The sequence below is a fragment of the Piliocolobus tephrosceles genome, chromosome 21 (genome assembly GCF_002776525.5).
Source record: "Piliocolobus tephrosceles isolate RC106 chromosome 21, ASM277652v3, whole genome shotgun sequence".
Classification (NCBI taxonomy): domain Eukaryota; kingdom Metazoa; phylum Chordata; class Mammalia; order Primates; family Cercopithecidae; genus Piliocolobus; species Piliocolobus tephrosceles.
Genome location: NC_045454.1, coordinates 6,878,684 through 6,900,575, shown reverse-complemented (window position 1 = coordinate 6,900,575; position 21,892 = coordinate 6,878,684). Strand labels below are relative to the sequence as shown.

Genomic DNA, 21,892 nt, shown 5'->3' with positions numbered 1-21,892 from the left:
TCCCTATAGGCTGAGACGATGCACTGAGCCCTCCCTATAGGCTGAGATGATGCAGTGAACGCTCCCTATAGGCTGAGACGATGGAGATGATGTAGTGAACACTCTGTAATGGCTGAAATGACTCATTGAACCTTCCCCATTGGCTGAGATGATCCAATGAACTCTCCCTGTCGGTGGAAATGACCCACTGAATATTCTCCGTTGTCTGAGATGACTCACTAAACTGTTAATATTGGCCAAGATGACCCAGCGAACCCCTCCTACTGGCCATGATGATTAGTGAACTCTACCTGTTAGCCAAGAGACCCCATGCACCCTTCCTCGTTAGCCAAGATGATCTACACGATAACTTCACACTGGCAAAAATTACCAAGGGCACCCTCCCTAATGAACCAAGATGACCCAGTGAACTTGTTCCACTGGCTGGAATGACAAAGGGAACCATGTCTGCTACCCAGCGATGCCTTCCTACTGGCCTAGATACCAGCAAGCCCCCCCTGCTAGCCAAAGCAGCCCCCGTGAACTCTCGGTATTGGCAGAGATGACCCAGCAAACCCTCTATCAGCCAAACTCCAGGTGACGGCTTCTTGCGTACGAGACCTCCCTTGGATCCTTCCCTCCCCCGATGCGACCACCAGGGGGCACTGGGCTGGCAATGTGCTTGCCAATCCCAGGGCCTCAGTGCCCGCTGGCCAGGGCCTCACCATGATGTTGGGCAGCGTGGCATAACGGGGCTCGTTGAGCCTCAGGTCAGCTGTCACCACAGCTGGCAGCTTCAGGCGCAGGGTCTCCAGGCCCCCGTCGATCTCCCGCTCCACTTTCAATTTGTCCCCCTCCAGCGTCACCTGGGAGGCGAATGTGCCCTGGGGAGGGACAGTGTAGGTGGAGAGTGGATGAGGCTAATTCACGTCCGATCCGAGCAGTCCGCTTACGACACTACTGAGTACATGCACGGACGAGTGAATGAATGAGGCAGCGAACAATGCAGGGTCCCATGGCGTTTAGAATCGCTCCTGTACACCTGGGAGAGCGTGACTTTCCTTTTCCTGAGAGCCACGGTGTATGTCCTGACGTCCTGCGTCCTGATGCTGCCAGTGAGGCCTCCCTGCCTTCCTGACAGCGAACACGTACTGAGTGCTGGGCTCTGTGCTAAGCAACTGATGGGTCAATCATCGAATCCTCGTAGGAACTTTATGAGGTAAATGTTATTATCCCCACTTTACAGATGAGGAAAACTGAGGCAGCGAGATGCTGAGTTACGTGCCCACTGCCACCCACAGCTGGTAAATCCAAAAGCTGACAATCTGACTCCAACAGCCCCCCGTGAGGCCCCTCCACTGGGCCGACAACAGAACTGTGTGTGTCCACACTGGTCCTTAAACCACCTTCTGGGACCCCATCCTCTGGCCAGGTCCCTTTGCCTCTCAGTCCTGAATCAGCATTTCCTCCCCTGGTAACTGATGCCACCTACACTCCTCTTTGTCTAATGACCTTTCTCCCTGTCCACTTATTAACATCTTTCAGGTTTTAGTGTGAACATCACATCCCTTCGTTCAGAACCTCCTCCTAGTGCCCTTATGAACCTGCCCCTGGAGATACACTGTGAACACGACCAGTGAAGCACCAGCTGGGGTGGGCTCATATTCTGCCAGGGAAGACAACCAGTCACCAGGGAAACACACACACGCAAATGAGATCATTTCAGATCAGAAGGAATAAGAAGAAAATGAGACACATGATATGAAAGCAAGAAGGGCGCAATGTTAGAGAAGCTAGTCAGACAGTGATAAATGCTTTGAAGATAAAACAGGATCAGGGTTTTGAATGTGCTGTCCCATCCAGTAGCCACTGGCTGCGTGTGGCTGCCCAGCACTTGAAATGTGGCCAGTGCAGCTGAGGAATGAATTTTTAAATTTTATTTAAATTTAAACACTGATAATTTGGCCCGGCGCAGTGGCTTATGCCCGTAATTCCAGAGCTTTGAGAGGCCAAGGCGAGTGGATCACTTGAGGAGTTCGAGACCAGCCTGGCCATCACGGCGAAACCCCGTCACTACTGAAAATACAAAAATGATCCAGGCATGGTGATGCACGCTTGTAATTCGATCTACTTGGGAGGCGGAGGCAGGAAAATCACTTAAATTCAGGAGGCGGAGGCTACAGCGAGCCGAGATCCCGCCACTGCACTCCAGCCTGGGGACAGAACAAGACTCCACCTCAAAAAAATAAAAATAAATAAATACTGAGAATTTAAGATACATTATCATGATTGTGGTGATGATTTCATGGATGTAACACATATCAAAACTTATCAAATTTTGGAGGGCTGAGGTGAGCAGATTGTTTGAGCCCAGGAGTTCCAGACCAGCTTGGGCAACACAGTGAGACCCCCATCTCTATCTAAATAAAAGTGTTTAAGAAAAGCAAACTTCACAAATTGTGCAACTTAGATACGTGCAGTTTACTGTAGGTCAATAACTCAATAAGGCTGTTTTTTAAAAAAACAAAATAAAACAAAAACACAGATACCCAATGCAGCTACTGGAAATGCAGTTACTGGAAAACTTTTTGTTTGGAACAACTTGGGTGTGTAAATCTACTTCAACTGTCATCTTTAGGAACATGTTTCTCATAGAAATTTAGCATCTGAATTGAGATGTCCTGTAAATACAAAATACATGCTGAATTTTGAAGATTTAGTACAAAGAAAATCCAAAAAAACATAAAATACAGATGGTCCCTGGCTTATGGTGGTTTGAATTAAGGTTTTTCAGTTTTCCAAAGGTGTGACAGTGGTAAACATTCAGTGGAAACCACACTGCCAGTACCCCATACAACCATTCTGTTTTTTTAGTTCCAGTACAGTATTTGATAAATTACATGGGATATTTAGTACTTTATTATAAAATAGGCTTTATGTTAGGTTATTTTACCCCACTGTAGGCTAACGTAAGTGTTGTGACATGTTTAAGGTAGGCTATGATGTTTGGTAGATTAAGTATATTAAATGCATTATTTGAGTTATAATATTTTCAATTTATAACTTTATCAGGGTTTATCAGGACATAACCCCACTGCTGATAAAGCATATGTATCTCAATATTTTCTATGTTGATCACATGTTAAAATGATAATATTTTAGATATAATGGGGTGAAATAAAATATAATTTTATCTGTTTCTTTTTACTTTTTTATGTAGCTGTGAAAATTTTTAAATTTGTCTATGTGCCTTTCTTTCTTTTTTTTTTTTTTTTGAGACAGGGTTTCCCTCTTTCACCCAGGCTGGAGTGCAGTGGCATGATCCCAACTCACTGCAGTCTTGACCTCCTGGGCTCAAGGGATCCTCCCACCTCGGTCTCCTGAGTGGCTGGGACTACAGGCATGTGCCATCACACCCGGCTAACTTTTCTTTCTTGGTAGAGATGGGGTCCCATTGTGTTGCCAAGGCTGGTCTCGAACCCCTGGATTCAAGTAATCCTCCCACCTCTGCCTCCCAAAGTGCTAGGACTATAGGTGTGAGCCACCGTACCCAGCCTGCATTTTTTTTCTTTTTTTGAGTTGGAGCCTCCCTCTGTTGCCAGGCTGGAGTACAGTGGGGTGCGATCTTGCCTCACTGCAACCTCTGCCTCCCGAGTTCAAGCAGTTCTCCTCCCTCAGCCCCCTGAGTAGCTGGGACTACAGGCACACGCCACCACATCCAGCTAATTTTTAAATTTTTAGTAGAGATGGGGTTTCAACATGTTGACCACGCTGGTCTCAAACTCCTCCTGACCTCAAGTGATCCGCCTGCCTCGGCCTCTCAAAGTGCTGGGATTACAGGCGTTGAGTCACCATGCCTGGCCCCAGCCTGCATTTATATTGGACTGGCATAGATGCGGATTGGGGAACCTGGAGTTGAGGGGGTGGGCATGAGTATTTCACGTAGGATGGCAAGAAAGTCCCCTTTGAAGAGGTGATACCTCAGCAGAGATCTCAAGGCGGGGAACAAGAAAGTCATGAGGCAATCTGAGGGAGCAGTGTTCCAGGAGGAGAGAACAGCAAATGCAAAGGCCCTGAGGCAGAAATGAAGTTTGAGGGATGAGGGCCTGGCCCTCAGCAGGTGCTCCCCGCTCCAGCCTCACCTGTGGCCAGTCGAGAAATCCAGCTGTCATCTGCCCTGTCTGGTTACAGTCATCATCGATGGCCTGAATGGGGAGAGAGAGGAGACTGTATGACAATCAGTGGAGATGCTCATGGACCATTCGGGCCTCTGTCTAGAACAGGGCTTGGCAAACTTTTTCTTTCTTTTTTTTCTTTTTGAGATGGAGTCTTGCTCTGTCACCCAGGCTGGAGTGCAATGGTGCAATCTTGGCTCACTGCAACCTCCGCCTCTCGGGTTCAAGCAATTCTCCTGCCTCAGCCTTCTGAGTAGCTGGGATTATAGGCGCCCGCCACCACGCCCAGCTAATTTTTGTATTTTTAGTAGAAACGAGATTTCAACATGTTGGCCAGGCTGGTCTTGAACTCCTGACCTCAGATGATCCCCCAAAGTGTTGGGATTACAGGCACGAGCCACCGTACCCAGCCGGGTTGGCAAAATGCAGTAAATATTTTAGGCTTTGCAGGTCATACAGTCTCTGTCACAGTGACTCAGCTCTGCTGTTGTAGTGCACAGGCAGCCATAAATAATATGTAAATGAACGTATGTGGTGATGTTCCAATACAGCTTTATTTACAAATCAGAGGTCGCTATGGACCATAGTTCACTGATTTTTGGTCTAGAACGATCCCCTCACTTGGCCCAGAGATAAGCAGCCACTTGTCCAGAGACATGTGGGGCCACCTGGCATTCCTGTCGCCAAGTCTCTGCCTTCTGTATAAAGCCTCTCAGGAATCCCGCCCTATGTGGCCCCTGGGCAGCTGCATGAAGAGGATCTGGGCCAGCGAGGACATTCTAGCCCCAACCCCAGTGATTGGTTCAGGGAGGGGCACAGGACTCAAGCTGCACCAAAGAAGAGTAAGCCCTGGGAGTTTGCTGGAGCCCTTGGGAAAGAGGCTCCTTTCTTTCTGCTGGGGTCCCTGGGTCGGTGGGATCTGAGCTTGGAGATGCAGACAGTGAAGCCAAGGTAGAGGGGAGCCTACAGCTCATGTGTGAACCTGGATCAAGCTGTGCCTGAAGCCCCTGATTTACATGAGCTAATAAATTCACTTTCTGGCTTTAACCAGTTTGAGTTGTGAATCTGTTTCCTAGAACAAACAGCATCATGACCAGTTCATCCGGCATTTCCCAGCTGGAGGTCCTGGCCCCAGGAACTGTCCCTGGCCCAGGACAGGTAGGACATCGGAGTCTGAGAACCACCAGCAAATGCAGGGGACTGCTAAGGCCACGCTTCCAACACCTCGGCCTCTGCAGCCCCACCCAGGTAGCCCCACCCTTTTTGACCTGTTCTCCAGGTAGGCCCTTCTGCCACAGTTGGCTGATCTGTACTCTGATGCCCCTGCTGTTGGTAATCTCTCTTTGCTTTCTTCTGACTTTCTCAGGGCTGGCCAGGACACCCAGTGACCTATCTGGACCCACCATCCTCCTCTTTGTCCCAGAACTGACCTGGCCCTGGGATCTCCACCTCTCTCCGGGGGCCCAAGCTCTACCTGAGCCTGCTGTGCTCTGCTGTCTCCGTGCCTTTGTCCTGCTTGACATACCTTTGCCATCTTTGATCTTCCTTCTCAGCCTCCATCCCTAATTCCCTGCCTCTTCTCACTCCCATCTGCCTGTGGTTCTTCTGACGTCCCTCTTCTGTCCTTCCCCTGGTTGAGGCCATGAGGTGTGTCCTCAAATGAGATGAGCTACCCCTGAGGAGAGGTGGTGCCCCAGGGTCTCCTGGGGAAACAGATGAGCCCCATGTACCTGTCTCAGTGGGGAGCACCAGTGTGGCAGGGAAGGTTCTGGTCGGGTCCTCACCCAGCCCTAACCTCCTTCCCTAACTCCTGGCCTCCAATCTCCCCTTCCAGTCCATTCTCGAAGCCCAGGGAGGCTTTTTCTGCACCTAGTGCTGATCCCACCCCTCTTCTGCTCACAGACCTCCCATAGCTCCCTGGCCACCTGCTGTCTCACCCCACGTCTCCTCCACCCTCCTCCCGAGCAGGGATGAGCAAGGGGGCACAGGGAGAGCGGACCACAGCTACCTGCCTGCCCAGCAGCACCAGGTCCACCTTCTCCTGCTCTGCCAGCTTAGCCAGGACCCGAGCCACCTGCAGTGCCCTCCACAATTCTCAAGTCTCTGTCTCAAGGCCAGGACCGTCTCCTGAATCTGCATCAGTGTCTCCTGGGCTCTTCACACTCCCCGTGTAGGATCCTCCTCTAACCTCCTGTTCTTCCTGGGTTTCCCACCTGTGTTACCAAGGCAGACCCAGGCACTGTCCTTGCCTCCTCCCTGCCTTCCCTCCCCATGCTAAGCCCAGTCTCTCCTGCCACATTATGTCTCTGCTCTGTCCCGACACCTTAGGCCGAGGCCTCATTCTCCCCACATGACCATCGCCTCGGCCTCCCAGCCTCTAAACTCAACCAAAAGGATCTTTCTTCTTTTTTTCTTTTTCTTTCTTTTTTTTTTTTTTTTTTTGAGACAGAGTCTCGCTCTGCTCCCAGGCGGGAGTGCAGTGGTGCCTGGAGTGCAGTGGTGCGATCTTGGCTCACTGCAACCTCCACCTCCCAAGTTCAAGTGATTCTCATGCCTCAGCCTCCCAAGTAGCTGGGATTACAGGTGCACACCACCACACCTGGCTAATTTTTGTATTTTTAGAAGAGATGGGGTTTCACCGTGTTGGCCATGCTAATCTCAAACTCCCGACCTCAAGTGATCCACCCGCCTCAGCCTCCCAAAGTGCTGCGATCACAGGCATGAGCCACCGTGCCTGGCCCAAGAGGATCTTTCTAACACCCAGAGGAACTCTGTCCTCCCTGCTCAAACTCTCTGTCAGGAGGGTCAGCAAAGTCCCAAGCTGCTCAGCCTGGAGTGGCTGAACGTCCTGGGCCTGGCCACCTGCTGTCTCACCCCACGTCTCCTCCACCCTCCTCCCAAGCAGATGAGCAAGGGGGCACAGGGAGGGCTGACCACAGTTACCTGCTTGCCCAGCAGCACCAGGTCCACCTTCTCCTTCTCTGCCAGCTTGGCTAGGACCCGAGCCACCTGCAGGGGACCCAAGTGTTCTGCTTCTGCTGGGGGCACCTCCACGTGGATACCTCGGTCTGCACCCATAGCCAGGGCAGTACGAATGGTCTCCTGCCGAGGACAGAGGGGCTTGACTTGGCTATCCTCAGGGTGACCCAGGAGTCTGGCCCCCAGCCCCTCCTCCCTCAGACCCAGGAGTCCAGGTCCCAGCCCCTCCTCCCTCAGACCCAGGAGTCTAGGTCCCCAGCCCCTCCTTCCTCAGACCCAGGAAACCAGGCCCCCAGCCCATCCATCCTCCCACAGACCCAGGAGTCCAGGCTTCCAGCCTCCTCCTCCCTCAGACCCAGAGTCCAGGTCCCAGCCCCTCCTCCCTCAGACCCAGAAGTCCAGCCCCCTGCCCAAGACCCTGAGCACCTGGCACTGTGCAGGCCCACAGCTGACGGCGATGACCTCCTTCACCAGCTTCTTCTCCTTGAGCCGCACAGCCTCCTCCACTGCGATCTCACAGAAGGGGTTCATGGAGTGCTTTACGCCATCCGTGACCACACCGGTCCTGTCAGGTTTCACTCGGATCTGCTCAGCAAGAGGGGAGGGGGCGGGGTCAGGAGGAAATAGGCAAGAAGGTGGGGGCCTCAGCGCCAACCCTGTCCCAGGCTGGATGAGGACAACAACAGCCTGGAAAGGGGCAGGGCCTTGTCCGGGGTCACACAGCTTCAGGGACAGAGCTGGGTTAGAGCTTGTAGGCAGGGGCAGGTCACCCTGTCTCCTTCTCTCATTCAGCCATTCCTGTGTACCAGGGACATCTGACTTGATCATCCCTACTGTGTCACTGCTCCTCTCAGGCCTGAAAAGAGTGTTTCTCAAATGTACAGTATTTATGGGAACCCACGGTGAGAGGTGCATTTTACCATATCTCCAAGTGTATATAAATACATAACACACTGATACAGAAATACAAAAGAGGAGAAGAAAAGGAAAAATAAGTTAGGTAGACAGTTAAGGCTGGTCCTCAGAGAAGCAGCCTGCCTGAAAAATCACAGCTACAGGCAACAATAGAGCAGCCTGAGGAAAACTCAGGCTGCACCTGCACAGACAAGCAGGCAGGTCCAGCACAGAAGCCTTTTGTTCTCTGTGTGATTGACAGGCTCCCAGGAAAAGTTCCCTCCCCTTTTCAGGCATGTACCTTGTAGTCTCTGTGGGAACTTGCACAGGGAGGGGCGGAGCTTACCTAAAACAAACCCAGGGTTACACTAACAAGAGAAGCAGAGCTTTGTGCTTGCCTAAAGACCTACCCACAACTACACAGATAACGGAGAGTTATGCAGACAGCTTTACAGACAAGATCAAACAGCTACAGAGAGGAGAGGAGTTTCTTATAAAAGCTTTTGGAATCAACTGTAAAAATGGCAACACGCTTGGGCTCCCCTCCCCTCTGCAGAGAGCTTTCTTCTTTTGCTTATTAAACTTTCGCTCCAACGAAATGGGTGGCAAACCCCACCCATTTGCTTCTGCACATCGTTTTTGTCTCTCCTGGGCCCTACTATGTGCCTGGCTCTAAGCTGGATCCTGGGGGCACCATCATGTGCCAGGGAGAGAGGCTTCCAATGTGGACCAGGGTGTAGCGTGACCAATAACCACCTTCCTATTAGTTTCTCTCGGCTGCCATAACAAATCACCACATACTTGATGGCTTAGAATCTTACAGCTCTGGAGGCCGGAAGTCCAGAGTCAGTTTCACCAGGGTGAGACCAAGGGGTCTGCAGGCCCTGGGGGGAGCACGTTTCTTGCCTCCTCCAGCTTCTGCTCTGACACTCCCTGGCTTGTGGCTGCATCGCTTTATCTTCAGTGCCAGCATCCTCAGCTCTGTCTTCATGCGGCCTTCTCCTCTCTGTGTGTCTTAGTCTTCCTCTGTCTCTCTCTTATAAGGACTCTTGAGATGGCATTTAGGGCCCACCTAAATAATCCAGGATAATGCCCCCATCTCAAGATGCTTAATTGAATCACATCTGCAAAGACCCTGTTTCTATTTTTTTTTTCCAGATGGGCTCTCGCTCTGTCACCCAGGCTGGAGTACAGTGGTGAAAGCTCGGCTCACTGCAACCTCTGCCTCCCGGGTTCAAGCAATTCGCATGCCTCAGCCTCCCAAGTAGCTGGGATTACAGACATGCGTCACCACACCCAGCTAATTTTTGTATTTTTAGTGGAGACAGGGTTTTACCATGTTGGCCAGGTCTCAAACTCCTGACCTCAAGTGATCTGCCCTCCTCGGCCTCCCGAAGTGCTGGGATTCCAGGCGTGAGCCACCGCGGCCAGCCTGCAAAGACCCTGTTTCTAAGTGATTTTCCCTTCTCAGGTACCAGGGATTGAAACCTGGCTGTTTTAGAGGGTATTTCTTGGCCTACCACAACCCTCTTTCTTTCCTTTTTTTTTTTTTTTTGAGATGGAGTCTTGCTCTGTCATCCAGGCTAGAGTGCAGTGGCACGATCTCGGCTCACTGCAACCTCCGCCTCCCCAGTTCAAGCCATGCTCCTGCCTCAGCCTCCGGAGTGGCTGGGATTACAGGCGCCCACCACCATGCCCGGCTACTTTTTTGTATTTTTAATAGAGACAGGGTTTCACGATCTTGGCCAGGCTGGTCTCAAACTCCCGACCTCCAGTGATCCACCCACCTCGGCCTCCCGTGTTAAAATTGTGTTCATCTTCATTGCTGAGATTTGGGGCACCCTTTTAATTTTGTGCTCTGGGTAAGGGCCTCCCTGGCTTTGCCCCAACCCCAGCCCCGCCTCCAGCCACTCCTGTCTCTGCTGCATGCTCCATCCATGCTGGACTCCAGTGTCACTGTGTGCCAGGCACTGTTCCAAGGGCTCACTTAGACCGGACGCGGTGGCTCCAGCCTGTAATCCCCACACTTTGGGAGGCCAAGGTGGGCAGATCACCTGACCTCAGGAGTTCAAGACCGGCCTGACCAACATCATGAAACCCTGTCTCTACTTAAAATACAAAAATTAGCCGGGTGTAGTGGCGCGCACCTGTAATCCCTACTACTCAGGAGGCTGAGGCAGGAGAATCACTGCAGGCGGAGGCTGCAGTGAGCCGAGATTGTGCCACTGCACTCCAGCCTGGGTGACAGAGTGAGACTCTATCTCAAACAAACAAACAGAGAAAGAAACTCCAAGGGCTTATTTAATTTTCATTACAACTCAGTAAAGTATATTACCATTATCCCCACTGTACAGAGTAGAAAAATAATGCTCAGAGTGGTGAGGCAATTTCCTCAAGGTCACACAGCAGGAAGTGGATGCAGGCGCTGGGCTCGGAGTCTGAGGTCTGAACTATTCTAGCAGTGCACCCAGTCTCAGGAAGCAGTGACCACATCAAACTGTCTTCCCCACACGTGGGGCACAAATTCCAGAAGTGGCGACAGACACCAGAGCAATCAATAAGTAAATGACACTGTGGATTACAAAGTGTCCACACCAGCTTCCCTCTGGGGACAAGCTGGCCTCTCAGAGGGTGCCCCCTGCTCCCGCCTCTTTCGTGGAGAATGTGAGCCACTCCCTCCACTCAGTTAGGTTGGCTCCTTGAACTTTCATCTCTAGCAAACACACTTTCCTCTCCCTTCCTAGTTGCAAAGTATAGGGGAAAACACAGCAAAACACAGGGACTCCGGGGCCTGTGATTTTAAGGAGGCAAACAGGGAAGTCCTCCCAGAGAAGGTGATGTTTGCACAGGGAGTTGAAAGAGGTCAGGGAATGAGCGTGTGATTCTGGGAACAGAGGTGGATCAGACATGGCCCTCTCTGCAGGGAGCTACCCACCTGGGGATGACAGAGTAGGGCAGTGGGGAACATGGGGTCAACAGAGGATCCCAATCCAGTCTGGTGAGGGCTGATGGAAGCAAACCTAGGGACTGCAGGAGCCCCCAGGGATATATCAAGGCAGCCTGAGGGTGTAGGGTCAGGGGCTTCCTGGAGGAGGTGATGCCAGAGAGAATCACTAAATTGGTTTTATTATTTGTTTGTTTGTTTCAGACTGAGTCTAGCTCTGTCACCCAGGCTGGAGTGCAGGGACACGATCCCGGCTCACTGCAACCTCTGCCTCCCAGGTTCAAGCGATTCTCCTGCCTCAGCCTCCTGAGTAGCTGGGATTACAGACACGTGCCACCACGCCTGGCTAATTTTTAAATTTTTAGTAGAGATGGGGTTTCACCATGTTGGCCTGGCTGGTCTCAAACTCCTGACCTCAGCTGATCTACTCGCCTCGGCCTCGCAAAGTGCAAGGATTAGAGATGTGAGCCATTGCACCTGGCCGAGAATCATTAGATTTTGATATAATCCATGAGTTGGAGTTGGGCAGGATAAAGGATAGAAAGCAGAGGTAGGAGGGTGGTGCTGGAAGAAGGCATGGAACGGGCGAGCCGCGGCCTGGTCTGTCAGGACAGGAGGTAGTAGGTCGCAGTGGTGGAAGCACAAAGGGTAAGGGAGGGTCCAAGGAGGGAAGTGGACAGCTGAAGCAGACCATGAAGAGGAGGCTGGACCACAAAGCATCCCAAATGCCAGGCAGAGGGGCTGCGACTCTGTCCTGAGGGTGCTGGAGAGCCACAGGCAGGCTGGGAGCAGGGGAGAGCAGGGTCAGCTCTGAGTGAAGAAAGGCCCCTAAGAATGGGTAGAGGTGGGCTGAGCAGGAGAGACTGGGAGTGAGGGAGGACCGGGGTGAGAGTCCAGGTGACACAATGGGACCAAGAGATAATAGGGCAGGAAGGGCGGTGGGGGGCGGGGGGTGGAGAACTGACAGCTTTGAGAGAAGAAGGGAAAGGGGGTGGGGCACCGCCCAGGTCTAATCTGGTGCTTAGGAAGCTGGCAGGGTCTGAATCACTCATTTGTTCTGAAAAGGACATCAACAGACACATCCAGTGAGACAGGATGTAACACAGGGAGCCCTGGGGCACTGTGGGAGGGGAAGGCAGCACCCTCTGGAAAGGACAGGAGCTGATTCAACACTGCCTTCACGCTTCCCCTCTGTTCTCTCCCTGAGCACATCAGAGACATCCATGTGCCAGGCTCTGTGCTGAGTGATGCTGGGACCAGAGCTGAGTCAAAACGTGGGCCTGCACCATGGGGGAGACAGATCCAATCCCAGACATGCCAGGCAGGGAAGGCCAGGGCTGGGATAGAGGATGCCCAGGGGGCTGTAGGAGTCCAAAGATGTGACAGTAACGAACAGTCAGAGCAGGGAGGAAACCAAGTGTTGGGACCCAGGACCCCAAGAGGAATGTGTCTCAAAAGGGCTGGAGGCGACATCCCTGTCATGTGCTGTCAGAGGCGTCATTAGGACAGGGGGCACTGAGGGAGATGGGAGAGCAGAGTCTAGAGCCAGACTTGCCCAGGGTTTTGATTGTAACTCTGCCACTTACTGGCTGGGAGATCTGACAGGCCTCAGTTTCCTCATCTATCCAATGGAATTAATAGTACAAAGGGTCGGCCGGCACGGTGGCTCACGCCTATAATCCCAGCACTTTGAGAGGCCAAGGCGGGTGGATCACCTGAGGTCTGGAGTTTGAGACCAGCCTGACCAACATGGTGAAACTCCATCTCTACTAAAAATACAAAAAAATGAGCCGGGTGTGGTTGTGCATGCCTGTAATCCCAGCTACTTGGGAGGCTGAGGTAGGAGAATCACTTCAACCCGGGAGGCGGAGGTTGCAGTGAGCTGAGATTGCACCATTGCACTCCAGCCTGGGCAAAATGAGCAAAACTCCGTCTCAAAAAATAAAAATAAATAATAAATAATACAAAGGATACTGAAAGGACTGAATGGGTTAATCTCTACAACGGACTTGGAAGGATGTCTGGCACGTAAACACCCACTAAATGCTGGCTGCTATGATCACTGACGCTTTCATGCTCAAGTCTGGCTCCTGTACCCTCTTCCCCAGCCCACTCCCTAAGCAGGCAGGGGCAGTATCAGTGTCAAATTTGTGACCCTGGTTTCGCCCACCCTGAGGCCTCCAGGGTGCCAGGCCCCATGCTAGGTAATGCTGGGGACACAGAAGTAAGTCCCCAGGCTGATGGGAAGGACAGATGTGGATGGACAGTCACCACCTTCAGTCCAGTTCAGGCCAAGCATTGAGAGAAACGGGCCTGAGAGACCGTGTCTGATTCACCTCCCTCCACACCAGCCTCCCCTCTGGGCTCAAGCCAGGCGCTCAGAGAGTGCCCTCCCCCACCTCTTTCATGGAGAATGTGAGCTATCCCCAGCTCAGGCAGGTTGGTTCCTTGAACTTTCACCTCTAGCAAACACACTTCTCTCTCCTTAGCTAGAGCCTCCTGGCTCACCCTGTGGCTATGGAGGGTGCAAGCAGCTTCTGGGGCCCCACAGTGCCCTGTCTGACTCCCTATAGCACATTTCGGGTAATAGTACAAAGGTAAGCAATGCAGCCCAGTGGGTGAAAGCAGTTAGAGGAACCTGGATAGAACTCTCGGCTCTGCCCTTCACAGAGAGCTGGGTGACCTCTCTGTGCCTCAGTTTCTCCGTGCGTTAAACAGGGACCATGACTTCTTCCAGTGGGTAAGAAATGGAGAAAGCAACTCACTCTGAACAGTTATCAAGAGAGTGAATCCAGAACGAGGGAAAAGAGAACGTGGCCGTGACCCCGGAGGCATCGGATGTTAGAACTTCACTCTTTTGATTTTTGCCGTCAGGTGTGACTTTGACGTATGGGGGTTAGAGCGGCAGAGGTCGGGGGTTACAAGAAGACCCCCACCCAGTGTGCGCTCGTGGCCCCGGAAGCACATGGCTGCGGGACTCAGGGATGTGGGAGAGGGGGGCCCGGTCACCTTCACGGCGTAGTCGATGACCCTCTTGACAGCTACGAGCGCGCGCAGCTCCGCCATCTTCCCGCCGCAGCCACCTACAGGGTCAGCCCGCACCCTCAGTCGCTTCTTCCAGACACCCGACCCCACCCCGCCCCTCTCTGCGCCTGCGCGCAGCACGGTCAGCCAGTCAACCACTGCAGAGCCCGCCTCCCCGACAGAGGGCCAATCGAGAGGCCGGAGGGAAGGGCGGTGTGGCAAGCAACGCAAACCAATGGGAAGCGGATCTCGGGGAGCCAGCCGGACCCCGAGAGGCAAGGAAAGGCCTGGCCGAAGGGGCAGGGCAGAGAACTAGGGGAAAGGTCGTGCACTGGAGGGAATCGCGCCCGGAGTTTATAGATCCTCCCGGTCCTATAACCGCTTCCCGGTATCCCCGGATCTGCTCTCCCTCTCCAGATCCCCCACTTCTTTCCGGCCTCTCCAAGTTGCAGTACTCGTATTCCCACGCCTCTGAATCCTCGCGTGTCGGTCTCTCTCCATCCCCGTGTTCCCTTTCCTTTCCATATCCGTATCCTCCCCTGTCCATGTCTCTACTTCACCTCCGTGTCGTCCCCACAGCCCCTCCACACCCTCTCCAAAAGCCCACGTCCCATCCTGGCCCCGCCCCTCCCACATGTCCCTGTTCCCATCCCAATCTGTGGAGACTTGTGTCTCCATGTCTGTGTCTCCCCGTCTCCACGTTCCCTATAGGTTCGTGTCCTTATGTCCTCCCTGAGTCTCTATGCAACCCCATGCCTGCGTCCCCACGACCCCCAGAAAAGCACGCGGAGCCGCAGCGCTAAAAAAAAAAAGCCGTTCCTTTATTCTGCCCCAGGCAGGCTGCAGTCACAGACACACGAGGAATCCACTGATGGCGTCGGTGCTCTGCATGATCATATCTGCCAGTAGAAAGCAGAAGCCTGGGGGGAAGGGGACGCGGGGCGGGAAAAGGAAGGTGGGCCCTGGGGCGGATGGCCTGGCGGGCCCCGGGGACTGGGGTTTGGGGCTCCAAGGGGGTCTCTGCCGGGTCTGCGGGAGTCGTTAGTGTGTTGGGGAGTCCCTGAGAGGTCCCCGGGGTTTACTGGAAGGGCAGCTGGGGAGCCTCTGGGGTGAGGGTCTTCTGGGCAGTCTCCTCCACCCTCTTCCCGCTGTGCAGGTTACCCGCGAGAATTGAGAAGGGTAAGGCCAGCCACGCAGAAAAATAGGACCAAGAGAAGAAGACGTTGTTCTTCCACGAGTTCTTCACCGTGTAGCCTATCAAGGCGGTCAGCAGCAGCAGTCCTGGGCCCCGCCCAGCCGCAGGATGAGCTAGCTGGGCCTGGTGGGGCTGCACCCAGGCCACGCCCCTATAGACCCGCCCCCTTTTATCAGACCACGCCTATCGGCTCTCGGCCCGCCTCTGGCCCAGGCCCCTTCCGGCGCCTCCGGCTCTGAACTCTGTCTCGAGCCCCGCCCACCTCTCTCGGCTTCTTCCAGCCCCGCCCCTCATATCCCTGACGAGTACCTCAAGCCCCGCCCCTGGTGACCAGGCCCCTCCATCACCCCAGGCCCGCCCCGCCTGCCGGCCCGGGCTGGGGGCTGCAGTCTCACCGCCGAGGAAGAGGAAGGCGCTCGTGGTCTGGCCCCGCAGCGACTCGCCCTCGTTGCACCGAATCCGCAGTCCCATCACCATGCCCACCACGCCGACACCCACCGCTAGCACCATGCACGCCGCAGTCACGGCCAGCGTGGCTGGGGAGAGCGGGCGCATCAGCCCCCCGGGGCGTCGCTCCAGCCGCTACGGGTTCGGCCGCAACCGGAAGTTCTCCTGTCTCCTCCCCCCAACCCGGTGTGTGACCAGGAACCGAGTTCCCCTGACCCGGAGTCAGGCGTTTGGACGGAGACTTGGAGGTCACATCAGGACCTGCGGTTACTGCCGCGACCGGGACGGGGAGGGGGTCAGGGATAAGCCCACAAGTCGAGGGGCGGGGTTGGTGGCGGCTTTGGCCGAGGAGGGACAGCTGCAACTGAGCCCGGGGTGGAAGGGGTGGGCGTCTCGCCATGGGCCCAGCAGTGTGTCCCGAGCCCTGGGAGTCTGAAGTGCCCTCTGATATCTGGGCGGGCGGAGCCTCACTCTGGCAGGCGATGTTGGAGCAGATGCCGTGGTTGCATTCCTGCCACAGGCCACTGTGGCCCTCTTGTTGGCGGGTCCAGTAGTTGGTGGCCGTGGAGAGCACCATGAGGACGTTGGCCACGAGGCTGAGCAGAATGCCCCCTCTCTGGAGGCTCCGCTTCACCCCCATGGCACTGAGGCTGCAGCCGGGGGCCACAAGGGCAGGATGGGCCCAGGCCCTTCCTACCCCGAGGCCCCCAGCTTAGGAGCCCGCTTCCTCCACGCTTCCTCCACACTCCTCCCGTAGTACTCCTGCCTGAGGTCCCTGCTTCTGGGAACCTGAAGACCCCCCTCCCTCAACAAGCATGCCTGGGGACCCACAACCTCCTCCCTCCAGACCTCGTTCCCCTTCCTGGGGACCCTGAGACTTCCCCTGAGAGGCCTCTGAGACCTTCACCACAGGCTTTGCTGTGAGGAACCTGTCTTCCCAGAGATGTCTCCCCACAGCGGGATGCCCCTTCGGCCTGTTCAGTGCCCTCCCCAGACACCCCTCCACACACGCCCACCTAAGTGACTCACACCCAGCGCCCCAGGGCTCCTTAGACACAGAGCCCAGAGAGATGGGGGGAGGGAGGCTGGGTCTCTATGAGGCCAGGGGTTCCAGAACCCCCTCCCCAGTGGCTGTTTAAAGGGATATTCACTCCCCCCACAACCATACACATACACCCCAGCAGCTCGCAACTTAGTGACAGCTTAGATTCAGACAGCAGCTTTGGGGGCCATTCCATGGTAGGCCAAGTCCTTCTTTTATCATTATTATTATTATTATATGATCTCGGCTCACTGCAACCTCCACCTCCTGGGTTCAAGCAATTCTTCTGCCTCAGCCTCCCAAGTAGCTGGGACTACAGGCACACACCACCATGTCTGGCTAATTTTTGTATCTTTAATAGAGACGGGGTTTCACCATATTGGCCAGGCTGGTCTCGGCCTCCTGACCCCGTGATCTGCCTGCCTCAGCCTCCCAAAGTGCCGGGAATACAGGTGTGAGCCATCTCTCTCTTCCAGGCTGGAGTGCAGTGGCACCATCACAGCTCACTGCAGCCTTGAACTCCTGGGCTCAAGGAAACCTCCTGCCTCAGCCTCCCGAGTAGCTGGAACTACAGGCATGTGCCACCACACCTGGCTAATTTTCTTAAGATTTTTTGTAGAGATGGGGTCTCGCTGTGTTGCCCAAGCTGGTCTGAAACTCGTGGGCGCAAGCAATCCTCCTACCGTGGCCTCCCAAAACACTGACATTATGGGTGTGAGCCACCACTCCCAGCCCTTTCTTAGAAACTTCTCTTCCCTTGGCCAAGCGCACAGTAGCTCACGCCTATAATCCCAGCACTTTAGGAGGCCAAGGTGGGCAGATCACCTGAAGTCAGGAGTTTGAGACAAGCCTGACCAATGTGGCAAAACCCTGTCTCTACTAAAAATACAAAAATTAACCAGGCTAGCCTGGAGTGACGGTGGGTGCCTATAATCCCAGCTACTTGGGATGCGGGGCAGAAGAATCACTTGAACCCGGGAGATGGAGGTTTCAGTTAGCTGAGATCGTGCCATTGCATTGTAGCCTGGGCGACAGAGCAAGACTCCATCTCAAAAACAACAACAACAAAAAAAAAACAAGACAACAAAATTAGCCAGGTGTGGTGGTGCACGCCTGTAATCCCAGCTACTTGGGAGGTTTAGGGAGGAGAACTGCTTGAACCCAGGGGGTGGAGGTTGCAGTGAGCTGAGATCACACCATTGCACTCCAGCCTGGGTGATAGAACCAGACTCCGTCTCAAAAAAAAAAAAAGAAACTTCTCTTCCCTTGACATTCTAGGCCCTCCAGAGGCTCTCCAGGTCCCCAGCTATCTAACTGCAGACTTCTGCTCCTCTGCCTTCTCCCCTTCACTTGTAAATCTGGGTATCCCTTGAAGCTCCACCCTGCACTCCCTTGCCAGGCAAGCCTCCTCACTGCCAAAGTTTGAGTGCTCCTTAATGCTCCATCCAAAACTCTATCTCCAACCCAAGGTCTCTCCCCTGAGCCCGACTCAAGTTCTCACCTGCTCCTGGCTGCCCCTCAGGGCCTTAATCATCAACCATATTCCATCTGAGCTTAGTGTATTCCACCATATTAGGGATGGCCTTGCCATCCCATCCAGTTCCAAGCCAGACCCTTGGGCACTGTCCTCACCATCTTCTTGTCCCTCACTCTGAAAACCCTTGGGTCCCCAAGTCCTGCTCCTCCTGCCCCTGAATCTATCCGGCTCGTTCCCTCCTTTCCTGGTTCCAGGTCAGGCCTCATCATGTCCCACCTGTTGCATTGCCAAGTTCCTCCCTGACCTGGCCTCCCCTTCATGTCTACAGGGGAGTCTGTCTGGCACCCAGAGCTGACATTGTCCCTCCCCTGCCCACAATTTTTTCCCAACTCCCCATCATGCTCAAGAGAAAATCCAGCATGACATTAGAGGCCATAACCCCCACCTGCCTCTCCCTCTTCATTTTCCATCTCCCGCCTCCAACATTCTATATCCTGGCCGTACATTACCGTTCTTCATTCCCACAAGACTCCTGACTCTTCTGCACGTTCGTCTTTGGGCCCCTCTGCCTGGATATTACCTTTCCTCGGCCCTTAAGAAGCCCCTAAACGTTCTCTCTCCAGAAAAGTCGTCTCCATCACTCTACGATATGGTTAGTCTTTTTCCGGCGTTCTCCCTGCACTGGGACTGCTATCTGGCCTGTATTAACTGCTTCTGGTCTGTAAGTGCCTCCTCCCCACCACCCCACAGACTGAGCCCCTGGTGGGCAGGGCCTGGGTCTGACCCGTGCTAGTGTCCCCAGCATGGGGAAATGTGCAAAGAGAACTGAGAGAGACTGCGTGCAAAGAAGGGCCGAGTTCTGGCAAGGGGTACAAAATCAGAGAGGGAGAGAGAAGGAAAGAGAGCGAAAGAAAAGTGCTGGAGAAGGGGAGAGATAGACCCAGGTTGGAGCCTGTATCCACACGGGCCAGGCAGTTGCGCTGGGCAGGAGCGCCCTGCAGGCTGGTCGGCCTCATGGGCTGTCACCTTCCCTTGGTGCTCAGCTCCTACCATGGAGCTGGCAGACAGTTGGCTTAGGTCTTGGCAGAATTAATCTCAGAATAGCCAGATTCCAGCCAAATTTTGTTGAATGAATGAAGAAACAAGTGGAGGGGCTGGGGAAGGGCTGGAAGGGTGGGGCGGATGTAGGACCAGACTTTCTGGAGGCTCCAGATGAGGCCTTTGGAATACAACGCTCAAAACTCATCTTGCCGCTCTTGCCTTCTGCTCACAAGGTTTCATAGCCAGGCCGGGGGCTGCCACAGTGAGCACCCAGGCTCAGGGCACCTGGGAGGCCAGAAAGAGTTTAAGCACTCGCCCCTGCCCTTCATCCTCAGGGCCCCCTATTGGCCCTCCCAAGCTCCCCAGGGCATTGGGCAGGATAGTCACCTGTGCAGAGCAAGAGGATAGCTGAGACCCAGCCCAGGTAGAAGGACCAGGAGAAGAAGGCCTGGATCTGGGGGTGTGGAGGCTGGTCCCACCGCTCGCTGGTGTACACCGCCATGGCCACTGCCATGGAGAGGGCTGGGGGCAAGGACAAGAGAGATAGCTCAACCCTTCAGCAGGAATTCACTGACTCCCGGTGCCCCAGTCCAGTCCAGAGTCCTTACCTGCAGCAAAGGCTGTGATGGTTGAGACAAGGGGGCCGTGGCCTGGGGTGGACAGTGAGGGGATGCAGGACAGGACCAGGAAGCTCACGGACACCAGGCCCCACAGGACAGCCAGAATGCTGAAGCTCTGCGTCACATGAATGTAGCCTGATCGAGAGAAGACCACTGAACACCCATCCCCGCTGGCAACCCCTACGCAGGACACCCATTCCCCTTACCTGCTATGATGTCCCCATGCCCCGTTGGCCAGAGGCCCGAGTGAGCTGAGTGGGTGGGACCCACAGCCTCAAACCAGAAATCGGTGCTCAAAGCAATCAGGCAGAACACCAGGCCCAGGAACCCCACAAGCAGGGCCAGGGACCGGCAGGGCTCCATGGGGATAAGCGCGGGGCTTCTGGGTCCTGGAGGAGGAAGAGGCTGCTGATCAGACTGTTGAATATCAGAGGGAAGGAGGCTATGCACCCAGACTCCTGGGTCCTCGGAGCTCAACAAAGAGAGACCAGCAAGCAGTCGGGGCAGTGAGGGGTCCTGTGCTTTGTCAGATGAGGCTGGTTTGGTTTCACACAGTTCCCGGTAGCTGACTTTTCACACACCCTCCCTTCCTGGATTGCACAGGCAACGTCCTCCCTCCCCTCCCCGGGGTCCGGTGTCCCACTTAGTGTGTGGTAGGGGAGGGCACTGAGGGTGTCAGATCATCAGTGGTTTGGGTGGTGGTTTAGGACTTGCCTCTGTCACAGGTTCTACAGCTCCCACCCCTGGAACCTTCAACACCAAGTTGGGGCTTCCTGGAAGAGGTGAGAGAGAGGCTTGGGGGCCCTGAGGTGGGAGGAAGCCAATCAGGCTGGAGTGTGCGTTAAGTGGGAGGGGAGATGTGGCTGGAGGGGACAGTTGGCGGTGTGTCATGCTTTCCTGTGGGTTCTGCAGTCTTCCATTTTGGAAGAAGAAGGCCCCAAGTCTAGGGTCTCTACTAAAGGAGGGGGTTGGAAGTTAGAACTCCTGGGGCTTAAGGAGGAAGGAGCTGGGGGCCTGAACTGCAGGTCCTGAGGGTGGAAGGGGCGGGTGGGAGCTCAGAATCCTGGGCCGCAGTTTGGAGCAGATGCCGAGGGCAGGTAAACAGCAGAGAATCACAATTCTGAAAGGTTTGCAGAGAGGCAGACATACCCACATCCTCATCTGGTATAATGAGTTCAGTGGCATCTCTGCTTTGGTGGGGGCTCCAGCCTGGTGGCCTTTATCACCAGGATCAGGGGGCCTAGAGGGTGTTGGGAGACATAAGGATTTTGGTCCAGGGTTCTCCAGCCCCCCAAACGCTAGCCTCTTCCATCCACACCAAAGTCAGGTCCTGGCAACACCTCACTTGCGAGCAGGTGTAAGGTGAAGGTACCACAGCCCAGGTAGAAGACCCAGGAAAACTTGGCCTCTGTGAAACAGGGTGATATGGTTAGGCTTTGTGTCCCTACCCAAATCTCATCTTGAATTGTATCCCCATAATCCCCACATGTCTAGGTAGAGACCAGGTGGAGGTAATTGAATCACGGGGCGGGTTCCCCCGTGCTGTTCTTGTGATAGTGAGGTTTCACAAGATATGGTGGTTTTTTAAGGGACTCTTCCTGCCTTCGCTTGACACTTCTTCCTGCCACCCTGTGAAGACGGTACCTTGCTTTCCCTTCGCCTTCTGCCTTGATTGTAAGTTTCCTGAGGCCTCCCCAGCCATGTTGAACTGTGAATCAAATAAACCTCTTTCCTTTATAAATTACCAAGTCTCAGGCAGCTTTTGCTATTGCTGTTGTTGTTGTTGTTGTTTGAGATAGAGCCTCACTCTTGTCACCCAGGCTGGAGGGCAGTGGCAAAATCTTAGCTCACTGCAACCTCTGCTTCCTGGGTTCAAGCAGTTCTCCTGCCTCAGCCTCCTGAGTATCTGGGATTACAGATGCCCACCGCTACACCCAGCTAATTTTTGTATTTTTAGTAGATTTCAGGTTTAGTAGGTTTTTGGGTTTTTACCACGTTGGACAGGCTGGTCTTGAACTCCTGACCTCAGATGATCTGCCTGCCTTGGCCTCCCAAAGTGCTGGGATTACAGGCGT

The 21,892-nt window shown here is 54.2% G+C and overlaps 3 protein-coding genes across 4 annotated transcripts in view; all 3 read right to left on the bottom strand.

Annotated features, from left to right (window-relative positions):
* Positions 1-14,115, bottom strand: part of ETFB (electron transfer flavoprotein subunit beta) — a 14,751-nt gene extending 636 nt beyond the window's left edge. The window contains exons 1-5 of one of the 2 annotated variants that reach the window (XM_023182472.2): positions 13,981-14,115; positions 7,560-7,718; positions 7,098-7,256; positions 4,122-4,184; positions 705-863 (exon numbers count right to left, since the gene is read on the bottom strand). In XM_023182472.2, coding sequence (XP_023038240.1) covers positions 705-863; positions 4,122-4,184; positions 7,098-7,256; positions 7,560-7,718; positions 13,981-14,037 — 597 coding nt within the window. In that variant the 5' untranslated portion in view covers positions 14,038-14,115. Of the gene's footprint in view, positions 1-704; positions 864-4,121; positions 4,185-7,097; positions 7,257-7,559; positions 8,064-13,980 lie in introns of those variants that run through there. The other variant, XM_023182471.2, reaches the window with a different exon arrangement.
* A 685-nt stretch (positions 14,116-14,800) lies between these two features.
* CLDND2 (claudin domain containing 2) lies at positions 14,801-17,014 on the bottom strand. Its single transcript, XM_023182473.2, has 4 exons — positions 16,109-17,014; positions 15,586-15,726; positions 15,157-15,276; positions 14,801-14,915 (listed from the first exon to the last, which is right to left on the bottom strand). The coding sequence occupies exons 1-4, from the start codon at positions 16,275-16,277 to the stop codon at positions 14,842-14,844; spliced, it is 504 nt and encodes a 167-aa protein (XP_023038241.1). The 5' UTR covers positions 16,278-17,014; the 3' UTR covers positions 14,801-14,841.
* Positions 17,015-19,261: 2,247 nt separating this feature from the next.
* NKG7 (natural killer cell granule protein 7) lies at positions 19,262-20,386 on the bottom strand. The gene is made up of 4 exons (XM_023182505.3): positions 20,024-20,386; positions 19,806-19,952; positions 19,585-19,719; positions 19,262-19,482 (listed from the first exon to the last, which is right to left on the bottom strand). The coding sequence occupies exons 1-4, from the start codon at positions 20,178-20,180 to the stop codon at positions 19,424-19,426; spliced, it is 498 nt and encodes a 165-aa protein (XP_023038273.1). The 5' UTR covers positions 20,181-20,386; the 3' UTR covers positions 19,262-19,423.
* Positions 20,387-21,892: the final 1,506 nt, after the last annotated feature.

Excerpts from the sequence above, each read along its gene's own strand:
- NKG7 (XM_023182505.3), bottom strand. The coding sequence starts at position 20,180 with ATGGAGCCCTGCCGGTCCCTGGCCCTGCTTGTGGGGTTCCTGGGCCTG. Across the intron at positions 19,953-20,023 it reads GCATGGGGACATCATAGCAG|GCTACATTCATGTGACGCAG; the intron begins GTAAGGGGAATG and ends TCTCTCGATCAG. Across the intron at positions 19,483-19,584 it reads TATCCTCTTGCTCTGCACAG|GTGCCCTGAGCCTGGGTGCT; the intron begins GTGACTATCCTG and ends CTGGCCTCCCAG.
- CLDND2 (XM_023182473.2), bottom strand. The coding sequence starts at position 16,277 with ATGGGGGTGAAGCGGAGCCTCCAGAGAGGGGGCATTCTGCTCAGCCTC. Across the intron at positions 15,727-16,108 it reads CTCCAACATCGCCTGCCAGA|CCACGCTGGCCGTGACTGCG; the intron begins GTGAGGCTCCGC and ends CGCTCTCCCCAG. Across the intron at positions 15,277-15,585 it reads CGCCTTCCTCTTCCTCGGCG|GACTGCTGCTGCTGACCGCC; the intron begins GTGAGACTGCAG and ends GGCGGGGCCCAG.